This window comes from Glandiceps talaboti, chromosome 17 (genome assembly GCF_964340395.1).
Source record: "Glandiceps talaboti chromosome 17, keGlaTala1.1, whole genome shotgun sequence".
In the NCBI taxonomy this organism is placed as follows: Eukaryota; Metazoa; Hemichordata; class Enteropneusta; family Spengelidae; genus Glandiceps; species Glandiceps talaboti.
In genome coordinates, this window is record NC_135565.1 from 21,247,569 (window position 1) to 21,264,945 (window position 17,377).

Here is a 17,377-nt window from a genome sequence, read left to right on the forward strand (position 1 = left end):
CTTCAATGTCTTGTTATTGACTGCATAGGTAAGAATGTAGAGCATAACATTGGTGTTGATGAAAGAAACACATGTTTGCAAGATGAAAGAATTACAGATCATGACAATAAGAGTTTTGAAAGACCACAGAAACGGTTGAAGACCGAGCCACTCACACTCTTTACAGAAGAGGTACGTGATGTTGGAGTTGAAACACTGCAACAGTCAGGAAGTAGTGGTATACAAGAAAAGTATCAACAGATACAACAACCTGAAGATGAACAACGTTTTGAATACAGACAAAGGCAAATGAAAGAAGAGAAACAACTAGAACACCAACAACAGCAACACTTGGAACAGGACCAGACACTGCAGCAAGTGGAAAACAAGCAAGAGGTACAACACCAGCAGCAGCAGCAAGAACTGCAAGAGTTACAAGAGGAAGAGACACTGCAGCCGATGAAATCTCATGAAGAGGTGAAGAAGAAACAGCAACAGTTACAAGAGGAACAGATACTACACCCAGTGAAACATCAGGGAGAAGTGCAACAGCAACAAAAACTGCAACCATTAGAACAGGAAAAGACACTGCAGCAGATGGAGTCTCATGAAGAGGTGCAACAGAAACAGCAACAGTTACCAGAGGAACAGACACTACAGTCAGTGGAACATCAGGGAGAGGTGCAACAGCAACAGCAACAACAGCAACCATTGGAACAGGAAAAGATACTGCAGCAGATGGAGTCTCATGAAGAGGTGCAACAGAAACAGCAACAGTTACAAGAGGAACAGACACTACAGTCAGTGGAACATCAGGGAGCGATGCAGCAGCACCAACATGATCATTTGATGCTGCAAAAAATAGAATCCCAGGAAAACAAGCAACAAGACAATCAGCAACTGTCGCAACAACAAGTGGAGAATGGTCACCAGGTAGAGGTGCAGCAGAAACAAAAGCAGTTGCTGCAAAAACAAGTGGAGAACCAGGAAGTGATCCAACAACAACTAGAACAGCAAGTACGACAAGAACAAATCCAACAGCAACAACAAGACAAACACAAGAATGTGCTGCATCATCAGCAGCACCAACAATCACAAGAGAAACAAACATGTGATGTATCTGTAGATGAGATAAACAGGAAGATCTTTGTATTACAAAGGAATACAGCAACCACATTGCAACAAAACAAGTTGTGTAAGATTGACTCATCAACTCAACTTGCTATGAACCAATTCTATGAAAATGGACAAAGAAAGGCTTGGCAGAAAGACATGCATAATAAGAATGAACGTGTTCGTAGGTAAGTGATGTCAAATTAACATCCAGAAGTATACATTATGTGAGTTTTATGTAGCTTCCCTTTAAAGTTACCGTACTTCATTATTTGTGGATATTTGAAATCAGGTAATACCCATTGTAGCTTGTTGATCACTAAATGCTATGTGTAGTGGTGGTAAAATTGAGGGGACACACTTTGAAATATGGACTGTAAAGTGTTTTTAATTATATGCAAATAAAAGTATTAAGTTATAGTTTCAGGTATTACACTTTGATGCATTAAGAAATAGTACAGCTTCAGGTGTAAACCGACATAGCTACAAATTATGAATGTTTCAATTGCAGTCTTTCTAGCAATTCTACATTTATATCTGTATAGAGCCAAGATATCCGAATGCTGTGAATCACTGGGTAAAATGATTCCAACCTGTAATGTGTGTCCCAATAAATGTGACAAAGTGAGAGTATTGGAGAATACACTGGCTTATGTACAGTTCTGTCAAAAATGGATGACAGATGCATCTATCTTGGAGGAATTCAACAAGGCAAGAATTGATACTTATGACAATCTGAAATATGAAAATTAAGTTGATATATCACATGGCCAATTTCATATTCTGAAAATTTCTCGAGCATTTGTCTTTTTCTTATTTATTTTCTTTTTCCCATTATTACAGTAAAGGTGGATGCAATTTGTTTTTCTGTGATATGTGTGCCTTTTACCTATAGTGTTGGCAGTAAGACCTTTGCTCTGTACATATACATATTTCAACTACAGTCTGGTGAAATGGTAGTTTACTTTGAACAAGTAATAATTCCCCAGATGAATTATTAAAAGTTACAAAATGACATATAAAAGTATACATAGAGAGAAAGATTAAAAGCAAACAAAAAATAACAAACAAACAAACAACACCAATCATGATTACAAAAAATAAAATTAATAACAATTACAATGATAGAGTTATGTATCTATAAATTACTCATGTAGATATAAACATTACTTTTACTGCCAGCACTATATGAGCTGAAATTTGTCTACATTTACATAGCAATGACTACACTTTTATGCCAGCACTGTATGTAGAGTTGAAATGTGTACATCTACAGAGCAAAAACTACACTTTTATGCCAGCACTGTATGTAGAGTTGAAATGTGTCTACATCTACAGAGCAAACACTACACTTTTATGCTAGCACTGTATGTAGAGTTGAAATGTGTACATCTACTGAGCAAACACTACACTTTTATGCCAGCACTGCATGTAGAGTTGAAATGTCTACATCAATAGCAAACACTACACTTTTATGCCAGCACTGCATGTAGAGTTGAAATGTCTACATCAATAGCAAACACTACACTTTTATGCCAGCACTGCATGTAGAGTTGAAATGTCTACATCAATAGCAAACACTACACTTTTATGCCAGCACTGCATGTAGAGTTGAAATGTCTACATCAATAGCAAACACTACACTTTTATGCCAGCACTGTATGTAGAGTTGAAATGTCTACATCAATAGCAAACACTACATTTCTATTGCTGGTGTTGTATTTATAGAAATGACAAAGTCAGGGGTGCATACTTCTCCTACAATCATGTTGATCACTGGCACAGCACGCTCTCCATTTCTCAATTTGCTGAACATTTCACAAATATTGCAGGTATAACAGGTGAGAATTTGTGTTTTAAGAAAGACCCAGGTGGTACAATAGTATCTAATATGACTAATATAATATCAATTTTTTTCTTTCAGGAATTTATTAAGTTAATGGAGTGAGTCCAATATTGGTTTAGGATGCTGGAATCAATTTAGCAAAGAGAGCTACCTTTAGTGAATATTTAAAAATGTTCAACCGTAATATTTGAATACATCTTGTTGAATAAAGCCAATAAATGTCCGAATTAACAGGTGTGTTTTATTGAAAGGAAGCCAGTGTCCTAGATTTGACAGTTACCATAGCAATATCACATGGTTTTATTGAAATTAATACAATTATAGTAAGATTATAGAAAAGACAAGACATTGAACAAAAGTAGATTGTCAGTGTTCAAAATGACAAATCTGCCAATCAATTGTGTTTATTGATTGTACTGCACTTGAAGTGAAATAGAAAAAAAAAATAATTAGCTGGTCAAGTTATTTCATTTCATATTTTGTTGTGATTTGCAACACACGACTATGTTTGGTTAGACCATCTGTCTGTGTAATAATACATTACTATATTTCTGAGTGTTTTGAAGGTAAATAAGTCTGGTTCATTTTAGTTCTTCACTTCTTGACTATTCAGAAATTCCTTGTACAGTTTCTCTTGTTGTTCATAAGCCTTGGTAAGTTTCTTGATTTGTTTGTTACTGAGTGGTTCACCCTTTGCACCATGGGAAGGTATACCCTGCAAAACAAGGAGAATGAAAGTGTAGTCATGGCGATACAAAGTTGAAAACTGATTGACAGGTCAAATCCACCTATACCTCAACCCCTTGTATATAAGTAGGTTCCCTACTGTACCAATGTGTTTATTAGAGGTAGTAAAGCAGGTAAAATGTACCTGAGCTCCTCACATGTATATCAGGAATCCCAACCTAAATTATGGAACATTTTATACAGAAATTAATGACAGGTAATGAAGGTATAAATTGTTGTTCATAAGCCTTGATAAGATATTTCCCTTTAGTTACTGAGGTTTCAAAAAGAAAGTATACTAAATATGGCATTGAAATACATATCAATTCTTAGAATTCTAAGGATTACTATGATATTCCTGACCAAGGACATTTACTCTTATACCCAAAGGATCATGGGAAGCCAATCTAGGTTACAAACAGTATGAATGCTATTCTAACAGTACTACAACAACAACTACAGATGTAGTACTGCAACAACCACTACCACAAACACTAGGGTACCAAACTATTAATGCTTCAGCACTGCAAGAGACACTACAGAATGATGCAGTACTGCAACAAACACTACAGATGCAGTCTTACTACTACTGATGCAGTACTTCAACAAATACCAAAGTACAACACTATAAATGCTGAATTCTAGAATGTAACAGTAATACAGGTCAAATTCAAACTAACCTTTGGATCAAATGCTGAATATTTATCAGTTTCTTTAAGAAATAATTCAGCTGGTGGTATACGTTTCTGTGCTTCCTTAGCTGCCTGTCGTTCTCTCTCCTTCTGTTTGGCTTCCTCTTTTTTCCTTTGTTTTTCCTCAGCGAGCTGTGACAGAAATACAATGATATATACTTGAAAACCCAACACATTTGTGTAATGTAGATCTTTCTAGTTGACTTTTTTTACAGATGCCATTCAGTGGAACACTGTCAACTGACTTTTACAGATGCCATTCAGTGGAATACTGTCAACCAACTTTTTTACAGATGCCATTCAGTGGAACACTGTCGGCTGACTTTTTCACAGATGCCATTCAGTGGAATACTGTCAACTGACTTTTTTTATAGATGCCATTCAGTGGAATACTGTCGGCTGACTTTTACAGATGCCATTCAGTGGAACACTGTCGGCTGACTTTTTTACAGATGCCATTCAGTGGAACACTGTCGGTTGACTTTTTTACAGATGCCATTCAGTGGAATACTGTCAACTGACTTTTTTACAGATGCCATTCAGTGGAATACTGTCAACTGACACTTTTACAGATGCCATTCAGTGGACCACTGTCAACTGACTTTTTTACAGATGCCATTCAGTGGAACACTGTCAACTGACTTTTTTACAGATGCCATTCAGTGGAACACTGTCGGCTGACTTTTACAGATGCCATTCAGTGGAACACTGTCAACTGACTTTTTTACAGATGCCATTCAGTGGAACACTGTCAACTGACTTTTTTACAGATACCATTCAGTGGAATACAGTCAACTGACTTTTTTACAGATGCCATTCAGTGGAATACTGTCAACTGACTTTTTTACAGATACCATTCAGTGGAACACTGTCAACTGACTTTTTTACAGATGCCATTCAGTGGAATACTGTCGGCTGACTTTTACAGATGCCATTCAGTGGAACACTGTCAACTGACTTTTTTACAGATGCCATTCAGTGGAACACTGTCAACTGACTTTTTTACAGATACCATTCAGTGGAATACAGTCAACTGACTTTTTTACAGATGCCATTCAGTGGAATACTGTCAACTGACTTTTTTACAGATACCATTCAGTGGAACACTGTCAACTGACTTTTTTACAGATACCATTCAGTGGAATACTGTCAACTGACTTTTTTACAGATGCCATTCAGTGGAATACTGTCAACTGACTTTTTTACAGATGCCATTCAGTGGAACACTGTCAACTAACTCTTTTACAGATGCCATTCAGTGGAATACTGTCAACTGACTTTTTTACAGATACCTTTCATTGTAGTGCTGTCAACTGGTACTGTCTTCATATCTATATCAGGTGGAATGTCTTTTCTTTTACTTTGACTTTTTTAATGAGTTTTTTTTTAAAATTGATATGGGGGATTATTTTATACAGACATATACAAACAAACATTGCATGAATCTACAAATTTCCTGTCAAGTTTGGGACTGCATGACAGGGCTAATCTATCCTGGACCCAACAACATATAACACCTGTGGGCTTTATGTCAGTAATCATCCCTGACTGCTAGAGTAATGGTGTATGTTTGTTCACTTACCTTTTGCATCTGTTCTCGCTCTTTGAGTAGAATTTCCTTGTCAACTAGTTTAACAACAGTTCGTTGACCTTCATGGTCTTCCAGACGTACTCCTAGTTCTGGTAAGACATCATCTCTGACTTGGTCACATAACTTTAAGACTTCAACAACTTTGCCATGAAATAAATAAATAGAATCTGTTAGTAATACATAGTAATTTATTATAGTTCCACATACTGGGTGTCTGTATTTAAAATAGACAATGGACTTGTTTACATACATAGGCCTCCACCAGGTAAAGTGGGTAAACACATGAAAAATGCTGACTTGAAGTTACAACACAGCCTCTTACTAAGAATGTACATGACTATATGTATGTGTGTGTGTGTGTGTGTGTGTGTGTGTGTGTGTGTGTGTGTGTGCGTGCGTGCGTATGTACGTGTGTGTGTGTGTGGACTATGTCATGGATAATGGTGACTTGAACTTACATCCCTGCTTTGAAGTACAACCATTCAGAATTCAAAAGATGTCAAAATTGAAATCGTAATTACCTTTCTTTTCTCTAGCTACTTGTCTTACACTGTCTCTGAATTCAGCAAATGCTTCTACATATGGCATGACAGTTTCTTCCAACTGTTAAAAAAAAAGAGACCAACCAAAAAATGAAAGTCTGTTGATGTAACTTGCTTTCATAACATTGTGTATTCAAAGAAAGTTAGATTTCACATGTGCTTTATACTTGCCTACATTACCATTATTTTCTCCACTATAAATAGAAAACCATCTGACATATGAGAGCCAATCACATACTTTTACTTAAATTAGTATTATTTCTCCACCTGACATAGAGCCAATCAAATGTACTTTTACTTACATTAGCATTATTTTCTCCACAAGACATAGGAAAGCCAATCAAATGTACTTTTACTTACATTAGCATTATTTTCTCCACTAGACATAGGAAAGCCAATCAAATGTACTTTTACTTACATTAGCATTATTTTCTCCACTAGACATAGGAAAGCCAATCAAATGTACTTTTACTTACATTAGCATTATTTTCTCCACTAGACATAGGAAAGCCAATCAAATGTACTTTTACTTACATTAGCATTATTTTCTCCACTAGACATAGGAAAGCCAATCAAATGTACTTTTACTTACATTAGCATTATTTTCTCCACTAGACATAGGAAAGCCAATCAAATCATCACCATCTATTGCACCAAACACCTGGAATTATATCAAACAAAAATGATGGATTCTTGATTAGTGTTAAGTTTTATTTTGTTTCCATTATTCCTTTGTCTTCACAAGCCCTCATACTATATTAATAGTACATTGTGTTGGCATAGCAACAGGGTCAGTGGTACACTGTGTTGGCATAGTAACATGGTCAATAGTTCACCGGGTTGCCATAGTTCAGTTCAGTTCAGTTCAGTTCAGTGCAGTTCAGTTCAAAAATCTAGGAACACATCAGTACAATGCCTTACCTTCAATATATCTGTAATGTATCTGTAAATCTAGGAACAAAGCTGTACAATCTCTTACCTTCAATATATCTGTAAGATAGACTGCAATACTACGTAATAATATACTATTTGGTATTTGTTTACTGGACTTGATGTCTCTTACATAGATATTACTTTGACTGACTAAATCTCTCATGGCATCCATGGCTGATTTAGTATCTATAGAATCACACAGTGCTTGGTCTATATCCGACTTGATTTGCTGAAATCTGTAGACAACAAAAAGAAGAGTTGATGTAATATTGAAAATTGTCAAGAATCATTCTTTTTAAATCAATATTAAAAAAAAAAATTCTCAAAGTTACTGTAATAATGGCTGTTAGTAGTAATGTACTATACATTTGTATGCAAGTCACATTAACTTAACTCCCTGGGGCATATAATCTATTACAGTCTCCGTAAATGCATAGAATTAAATCATTCACATTGTCACCTCTATCCTACCAGGTTCCCAATTATACAGTTGGGTACAATGGTGGTATAGATCTTGCTCATGAACTAGCCCCTCAGAAACAGACTGCATCAAAAAAGCTTGAACAGACAACTTGCAGAATCAAACCTGGTGTTTCTAACCATTCGACCATCATGAAATTTCAGCATGAATTTCTAATTTCTAAATGAACTAAAAGATCTATGACAATAAAACACTTACTGTTCAGACAGTTTTTTCTCAGCTTCATTCCATTTCAGGAACTTTTCTGGACCAACAGCAGCATTTCGTAAGATGTCTTTCACATTGAGGAAGAATTCCTAAACATCAAAATTGAAAATAAATACCATTTTAATGATTAAATTCAATCAAAATATTCTTTTTATTTTTTTTTTTGGAGGGGGTTAAATGTTTTGCTTTGCATGTACTATTCTTCTTATAAAGCATACTAGACATTCACTAGTTTGTATGATACGACATTACATGACATGCAATCAGCCTTCAAATGATAACTATCACGTCTTCATTTCATGTGATAAATGACAGCATGGCACAACATGTTCTTACAGACAAAACTTTCACTTTCACTTTGTATACTTCCAACCTGCTATGGTACTCAATGACATAATTTAATACACATACACTAAGACACTATTATATCAACTGTGTTAGCAATACCAGAAGACAATTTAAACGTCAACAAAATTATGACCAATTGGGTTTGTATTTGCAAATTAAGTTGTCAGTTGACTGGTTCTGAGAAGACATGACTCAAGTATTCTGTATTAGTCATACTCTATTGTTATCATTCACAAAGTACAATGTACAATGTCGGGGGTCAGGCTAGACTAGCTGTAAGCTATTTCTTGACTCTCTATTCACCCCCTCTCTCTCTCTCATCACCCCCCCCCCCCTCCCACCTCAATATTTTGTAATCATTTATACGTTTGGGTAAATAAACCACTTATTATTATATATAAATTAATCTTGTAAAATTGACCTCAAATTCATGTGCACATACTTACATTCATAAATTTTTCATACTGTATGGCATTTTCCATAGTATTATCCGAATAATCTAATGTATCTTTCCATGAATGCAGTAAAAACATAAGTCGTAGTTGTCGTGATGTGTGTTTGGCCAATGCATCTTTGATGGTGATGAAGTTTTTCAATGATTTAGACATTTTACAACCAGCTATTGTCAGGTGACCAGAATGTAGAAAGTATCTCACCCAGTGGTCATTACCATAGTGTGCCTGAAAAAACAAACAAATAATACATGATTTACGACCAGGCAGTGCAAGGTGTAAAATGTATGAATAATAAATAGGCTCATAACTTACTATCATTAATTTGAATATCAGTATACTTATATAGAAATAATTAGCATAAATGAATACTAATTAGTCACATATCTCATATTACTATACATCCCAAGGTGCAAGACTAGCTCTGATAACAACACATTCACATAAATTTGAATACTTGTTGTCATTGATATAATTAGCATAAATGAATACTAATTACTCACACCTAGTATTGGCTATACAGTGCAAGATGTGTGATGTGAGGTTATGAATATTCAGCTCTGGTATCTCATTAACATAAATTTGAACACATGAATATGCATTGCTATAATTAGCATAAATGAATACTAATTACTCACATATCTTGTATTGCTGTACATTCCAAGGTGCAAGACTAGTTCTGATAACAACACATTCACATAAATTTGAATACATGAATAAACATTGCTATAATTAGCATAAGTGAATACTTATGATCAATACATCTTGTAAGTTATAAAGATGTTTACCTCAGCTTGGGCAAGTTCATTGTCATGGTGAGGAAATCTGAGATCATAGCCACCTGTATGGATATCAAGTGATTCCCCTAGAATACAGCTAGCCATGACTGAACACTCTATGTGCCAACCTGGACGACCCTATAAAAAGAGTAAGAAAACATTTCAAATTATACATGCATGTTTCCATGGCAATAATATAGAATATTAATGATGATACAAGTTTTTATACAGCACTTTCCAACGGTGTGCCTACAGACTTCTGGCATGGATATGTATCTACACAACAGGATGTATCTACACAACAGGCTCTTCATTAACTCCCTAGGGAGTGTACACACTGGATTTGAACAATTCTATCTTACTACATGTAGTGTGAGTGGCAAAATCTCAAATCACTACTCTCTATGTCTAATGGTTTTGGCCACTAGAGGGAGCTCTTTAATAAATTGCTAAATACATAATACCCAACTCACTAACCTTTCCCCAAGGTGAATCCCATGCTGGTTCTCCTGGCTTTGATGCTTTCCATACTGCAAAGTCATTTTGTGATTTCTTCTCATCTAGTCTGTCCTGTGTTATACTGAGATCACCTTCTCCTTCCTGTAGTGCCTTGTTGTCACCTACAGCTTCAGGTACTAACTTAGCATAGCTATGGTCACTGGCATTATCAAAGGTAGCCACAGAGAAATAGACAGAGCCGTTGGACTCATACCTAGAAATGAAGTAATAAATGATGATTGTCAGACATTGTTCTTTATGCAAGTATGATATATGTGTATGTTCAATATTCTGTATGACTCTGAACATCAACATAGTCACATGACAGTCACATGACAATCACATGATAAACATAATTTAGATAGAACTTTCCAGCATGACAGACCTACAAAGGATACATCTGTCATAGAATGACTTGAATATGAATGAATTGACTATGCTAGTCACATGATGATCACATGGCTAAATGCAAGTAAAGGTGCACATTTATAAAGTGTCATTCATAATGTATGTAATGATCACAGCACTTTACAATTACTACCTCTTGCATAGACCTATAGTGACACAATGGCCCAGTATGCTTCCTCAACTCCCTGGGGAGCATAAATTCCATTGCAGCCTCTGTAAGTGCATCAGTGTAATTCTTCATATTGCAACCTCTATCCTATCAAGTCCCCAATTATACAGCTGGGTTGACTAAAGCACAACCATAGTTCAAATCTTGCCCAAGGATTTAGTCACTCAGAAACAAATAGTAGTGGTAAGGCTCAAACTTGCAACATGTGAATTCAAGACCAAAGCTATGCTAACCATTCCATCATCACGACTCTACTCCAGTACTGTTGACAGCACTTAATACATGTACTAACATGACACGCCAACAACAATTGCATAACTTATCAATGGCACCAACTTATGACTTGAATAGAAGGATAGTCACATGATGATCATGTGATAACTGCTAAGTATCTGTACATTACTTACGCATAACCATTATCTATGATTTTCTTGACATAGTCTATGACTTCAGGGATATATTCACTGACCCTGGTTAGGACATCAGCTGGAAGAACCTGTAAATTGTTGAATTATAATGTTAAATAAAATATCAGGAAGGGAATGTGATATTATGATTGACACTGCCAAAAACAATATCAGCCATCATTTATGTCATATCTGTGTGATATTGAAATGTCAAGTCAATAGCTAACGTGTGATATTGAAATGTTCACTTGATAACTTACATTAAGTGATGTCATATCTGTGTGATATTGAAATGTTCAGTTGATAACTTATATTAAGTGATGTCATATCTGTGTGATATTGAAATGTTCAGTTGATAACTTACATTAAGTGATGTCATATCTGTGTGATACTCTTCTTCCCAATACTTAGGAAGGGATGAAAAGATTGAGTTGTCTGTTATAGTGTGGCCTGACTTTCTGTCCAATTCATCGGCTAAAACATCACGACACTCTTCAACTATTCTCTGTTGAAGTAAGAAAAACACAAATATAATTAAAACACAGATGGACTATTACTAACAAAACAATGTAGCTTTGGCTACCAAAAACTGGAAGTATAATACAATTATCTATACGCACTCACATTATGATATTGCCCATGGGCACTATCATCTGTAGTTGCCTGGCAACCATCCTGGATGTGCCAATCTGAAGCAATGGTCGCACAATGTCACACAAGCTCAATAAATGAACTTTGTTTATTCAGGCCAAAACCCCCTCCCCTCCCCTCCCCCTCTGTATGAACGTTCATAAGACATCAACACAGTTATATATAGTGTATAACCATGGTGAACATTGTAGTGGTCAAACTACTACGATTGATACAATTTCAAAACATGGTAAAACACATTAAAATACTAACCAGAAACCCAGCCCTGTATATCACATTAGCAGTAAATTTCAATCAACATCACAGTAGTAAATACAGAACCTTTTATCACTGAAGGCGTGAAAGATTTCAAAACCTGGTTAGAAGTGCAAAAATGAAGTTCAGCAATAGCATTGATGCCAGACCCCCCCCCCCCCAAACAAAATGAAAGAAAAACAAAACACAAATACACTTTATTTATTGAGATTGTGTGACATTTTTGCAATTGTCCCTAAGATAGCACAGGTGAGGCTAGTCTTGCTGCTAGACTTTTGGGCTTTCTTCCGAATGATAAGTGAACAAAGTTCGCTGTGCACGAAGTTCTTATTGAGGGCTTTGCCCGAACCCTCAATGGCTATGGTCACATATTATCATATTGTTTCGGAAGAACACCCGAGTTCTAGCAGCTAGACTAAAGTGAGGCAGGTATAATAAAGATATATGTATACAAACCTGCATAGCTGCCTTACACTCTGTACTTTCTGTCTTATTATTTACTAAAGTCTGTAGTTCTGTTAAAGCTGTCTCCACTTTCCTCAAAATTCTCTCCAACATATTTTTCTTATCCGGGTCTGTTTCCTTTTCCATTTTGTCCTGACATTTCTGAAAACCAGAATATCAAAATATCTCATAAGGGTTTGACAATACTCAGCTTTAACTCACAGTGACAAGACCCCTTAAGTCACTCTCAAAATATCCCCATAAGGGTTTGCCAACACTCAGCTTTAACTCATAGTGGCAAGGTCCCCCATGTCACTATCAAAATGTCTCAAGAGTTTGGTACTGTATATCTTCAACTCATGACAAGGTCTCGCTATGTCACTATGAAAGTGTCTCAAGGGTTTATCGCTGCTCGTCTATAAGTATAACTTGTAATGACAAGGCCCCCTATGTCACTGACACATATTTTCTTTACCTCAACAAACAAAATTATTGAGTACTAATATAATAGTGTAACAGGCTCAGATCTAATGACAGATAAATAAAAGTTTGTCTCGTGATACTTACTGCTTTGCCTTGTTTGATATCCTCTAAAACAATCTCTGTACTCTCTATTCCTTTTTTGTACTCTTCAAAAAGATGATTTTGACGAGCTCTTTTAATGATTTTATCATCAATATCAGTTATGTTCATACAATAAAGGACATCATAGTTGAAGTACTGACTTAAAACACGCCGTAAGATATCAAATGATATATAGGACCTGTAACATGAATAGATATCATAGTTGAAGTACTGACTTAAAACACGCCGTAAGATATCAAATGATATATAGGACCTGTAACATGAATAGACATCATAGTTGAAGTACTGACTTAAAACACGTCGTAAGATATCAAATGATATATAGGACCTGTAACATGAATAGACATCATAGTTGAAGTACTGACTTAAAACACGTCGTAAAATATCAAATGATATATAGGACCTGTAACATGAATAGATATCATAGTTGAAGTAATGACTTAAAACACGCCGTAAAATATCAAATGATATATAGGACCTGTAACATGAATTGATATCATAGTTGAAGTACTGACTTAAAACACGCCGTAAAATACCAAATGATATATAGGACCTGTAACATGAATATATATCATAGTTGAAGTTCTGACTTCAAACACGCCGTAAGATATCAAATGATATATAGGACCTGTAACATGAATAGATATCATAGTTGAATTACTGACTTAAAACACGCTGTAAAATATCAAATGATATATAGGACCGTAACATGAATAGATATCATAGTTGAACTACTGACTTAAAACATGCCGTAAGATATCAAATGATATATAGGACCTGTAACCTGAATAGAAAGCAGAGTTGAAATTCTGATGTAAAACATATGATTTTTAATCATCACTAAGTTAGGGGGTTTGGTGTTCTAGTTATTTTGCTCACCAAACATATACATGTAGACATAGTTATAGGTTGCCACTGCAAAGGTCACAGGAAAGGTCATAGGTAAGAAGTGTAGGTGGTAGGAATGCAACCAATGACTGTTGTTATTGCCTAGCAACAAAGTAATGAAAGTGAAAGAGACTTACCTAGCGTGACCCATGTGTGAGGCATCATATACCGTTGGACCACAACTGTACCATAGTACTTGCTTGCCATTCTGTGGAACAAACAACTCCTTTTTTCTGGTTAAACTGTTATACAAGTGTAACTCAGACTTCTTACTTCCTGCTGGTGGTTGCCATGGTGGCTGGCATCTCTTCTTGTTTCCTAGATACAAATGAGAAAGAGAATTGTGAAATACACATCAGCTGTTATAAACACAACTAAATTTAAGAATCCTCATTAAGAGCCCTTTTTAATATGGTACAAACTGAATTTATAAGCTTATTTAATTCTTAGGTGAAAAGACATCAAAATGATTATAACAACAAGTAATGTAGTTCCTGGACAGCAAGAATACTGTTATTTACAGTTGTGTACATTCCGATTCCTATTTCCATTCTAGTTTTTGAAACACTCTAGGTCGATAGGAAAAGTCTATCACTTCTGGGTGAATCTAATGAGAATGGTTCAACCATTTCATATAGGGTGATTATGCAGAGTGACCATATTGTAATTCTCAGAATTACTCTGTCATACATGTCTGTTAGTGGTGATGTTTGTTTGTTTTCGTTTTTGTCATAAACACTACTAGCTAAGCTTGGGCTCCCTTAGTTAAAATCTCAGGATCTAATATTTAGTGTTGTAATATGGTATTTGTTATGATTGGAGCTGTAATTCTTTTGTTCTGGGCCCATTTTTTCTATAGCTTTGCCAAACAACCATTTTATCACACCTAGATTTTAATCCTAATCCACACTAGACATTTAACATAAATCACATACATTAGTTGATAAATGAATAAATCAATTAATTATGTTTTAATGAATTACAATCAATCACTACGGCAACATGCCATAGCAAGCTTAGCATTGGTAAAGCATACAAAAATAACACAGACATTTTCCATCATGAAGTTTATCATCTGAGGTCAAGATACGCAAAATTTACTTTTGTCATTTAAGGAATGAAAATTTGAATTATTTAATGACATATATTTATATGAATGAATATCCAAAATGAACTAAACGAGCAATTTAGTGCGTGAACGAATTTTAGGACCCAAGTTCCTTTTCTAAAGTTATTACCATGAGTGGATGAATTTAGGAATCTGACTTCCTTTTCAAATTCCGAACTTTCTACCATCATATACACCTGTATCATAATTAATTCCTCATAGTCGTATACATAAACACGTGTGTAAATCAGTTTGCTGGTTGGTTGACACTGCACGTTGTTACCTTGTGTCCTTGATGTTGACTCTCAATGTATTGACGGCCCATGTATGCGACTGAAAATCGACACCCTGTTAACGAAGTTAGTCCCTACTGCTGTGATGTAAAATGGTCATAAACCAACGATCACTGTAGTAGGCATGTCGTGTACCATACGGACGCCACGTCCAACAAACAGTCGTTTAGCAAAAGTCATTGATTTACAAACTACTCCCTATCTACAAAAGATCCATTTCTACGAGTAACTCTAGAACGTTAGAACAAACAAGGCAAGACAGTATTGGCAAAGGAAAGGGGGGTAACACCCTTAGGGGATCATGATATATTTGTTATTTAGGCGACGAGATGTCAAAAAACATTACTTACCGGCGTCTGCCATGATAGCTGATGAAATACCGGAAGTGCGAATTGAGGGCGCTAGACATAACTGCAATCATCGGCTCGAATAATCACGTACGTACATCATATCCATACCCTCTGACGTACATATCGTCCCTCTCTCTCTCTCTCTCTCTCTCTCTCTCTCTCTCTCTCTCTCTCTCTCTCTCTCTCTCTCTCTCTCCAGTCATGAAGTCAAGACATCGACAGATTTGTCTCCCCAAAACGTACGCCATCAACCCCCCACCACCACCACCATCATCATCATCATCATCATCATCATCATCATCATCATCATAATCATCATCATCATCATCATCATCATCATCATCATCATCATCATCATCATCATCATCATCATCATCATCCGATGATCATCATCATCCGATGATCATCATCATTATTATTTTATTTCTTGTAAGAAAACGCGCTACACGTACGTACGTGCGTCTCAGGGCGTTGTACAGACTGAAGTTTAACATTGCAATAAAGTAAAGAAATTAACATCACATATTGTATGGAAATTGTATCACTATATACGGAAATTATGAATTGATACAAATCCTTGATTACATTAGCATTTTCGTCTGTCGATCAAAAGTACTGCCTTCTTGTAGGGTAAATGTCGACTTTGCAGGAACGATCGCATAATGTCACACAGGCTAAACAAAAACTTCGTTCGTTTTGGGGGTGGGGGTGGTGTTGGTCTGACGTCAATGCGATTGCTGAAGTTCATTTTCGCAATTCTAACCAAATTTCGACGGAAACGTCCCCCCCCCCCTCAATGATAACAGCTTTAAATTCGTATTTACTAGTACTAGATGTTGATGAATAAGTTGATAAAAATGTACTTCTAATGTGAGATATGGTGCTGGGTTTCTGGGGTCAATTTTAATCTGTGTTGATATATTATTTATTTATTTATTTATTTATTTATTTATTTATTTTTTTAAAGAATAGAATTTGAATTTTTATAACCATTGGAACTTTTTAGGGTTGATTTATTGAAAACTAAGTCTTATGAATAATTTTATATTTATTTTATTTTGCAGCTTTCTTTTTATCTTTTTATTTTTAAATTTCACACTTCGTTCTGTTTGTCTTTTGTTGTAGAACAATCCTGGGTCGTTTTTGCTTTATTTCATTTGAATGAATGAATGAATGAATGAATGAATGAATGAATGAATGAATGAATGAATGAATGAACAATAACAGTTTGGATTTTGACAATATAAGCCGCTACAATTTTTTAATTTTTTTTATCGCAATATCTAATTCATCTTTATAAATGTATAATGAATTATTATATTAGTTTTGCTATTATTCATATTGTGTTATTCATAAATACAATTTTTCAGAGTTGATTTTCCTGATCAGTTACTCGCATGTTTGTTTGTTCATTGTAGGTATAGCAATTAAATTAAATATAGCGCCTGAGTTCCTCGAATACCAGTAATTCCCTGGCTTGTAGCGAGGCGATGTCGCGTGTCGGTCCATGATGTCGGTCGCGCGTACGCGGTCAGGGATGTCGGTTGACACCCCATCGTTGGCGCGCCCTCTGTCGGTTGCTTTTACACTAGATCTTTCACGGTCATGTTGACTTTTAAACATGTTAATTTC

At 35.6% G+C, this 17,377-nt stretch overlaps 1 protein-coding gene across 1 annotated transcript; it reads right to left on the reverse strand.

Annotated features, from left to right (window-relative positions):
• Positions 1–1,565: 1,565 nt before the first annotated feature.
• On the reverse strand, positions 1,566–15,762 carry LOC144448680 (cysteine--tRNA ligase, cytoplasmic-like). The gene is made up of 16 exons (XM_078138966.1): positions 15,746–15,762; positions 14,132–14,312; positions 13,089–13,284; positions 12,534–12,683; positions 11,536–11,676; positions 11,172–11,260; positions 10,167–10,401; positions 9,699–9,827; positions 8,905–9,138; positions 8,102–8,199; positions 7,469–7,658; positions 7,082–7,150; positions 6,469–6,550; positions 5,939–6,087; positions 4,345–4,488; positions 1,566–3,653 (listed from the first exon to the last, which is right to left on the reverse strand). Exons 1-16 carry the CDS (start codon positions 15,756–15,758, stop codon positions 3,525–3,527), a joined length of 2,229 nt encoding a protein of 742 aa, XP_077995092.1. The 5' UTR covers positions 15,759–15,762; the 3' UTR covers positions 1,566–3,524.
• Positions 15,763–17,377: the final 1,615 nt, after the last annotated feature.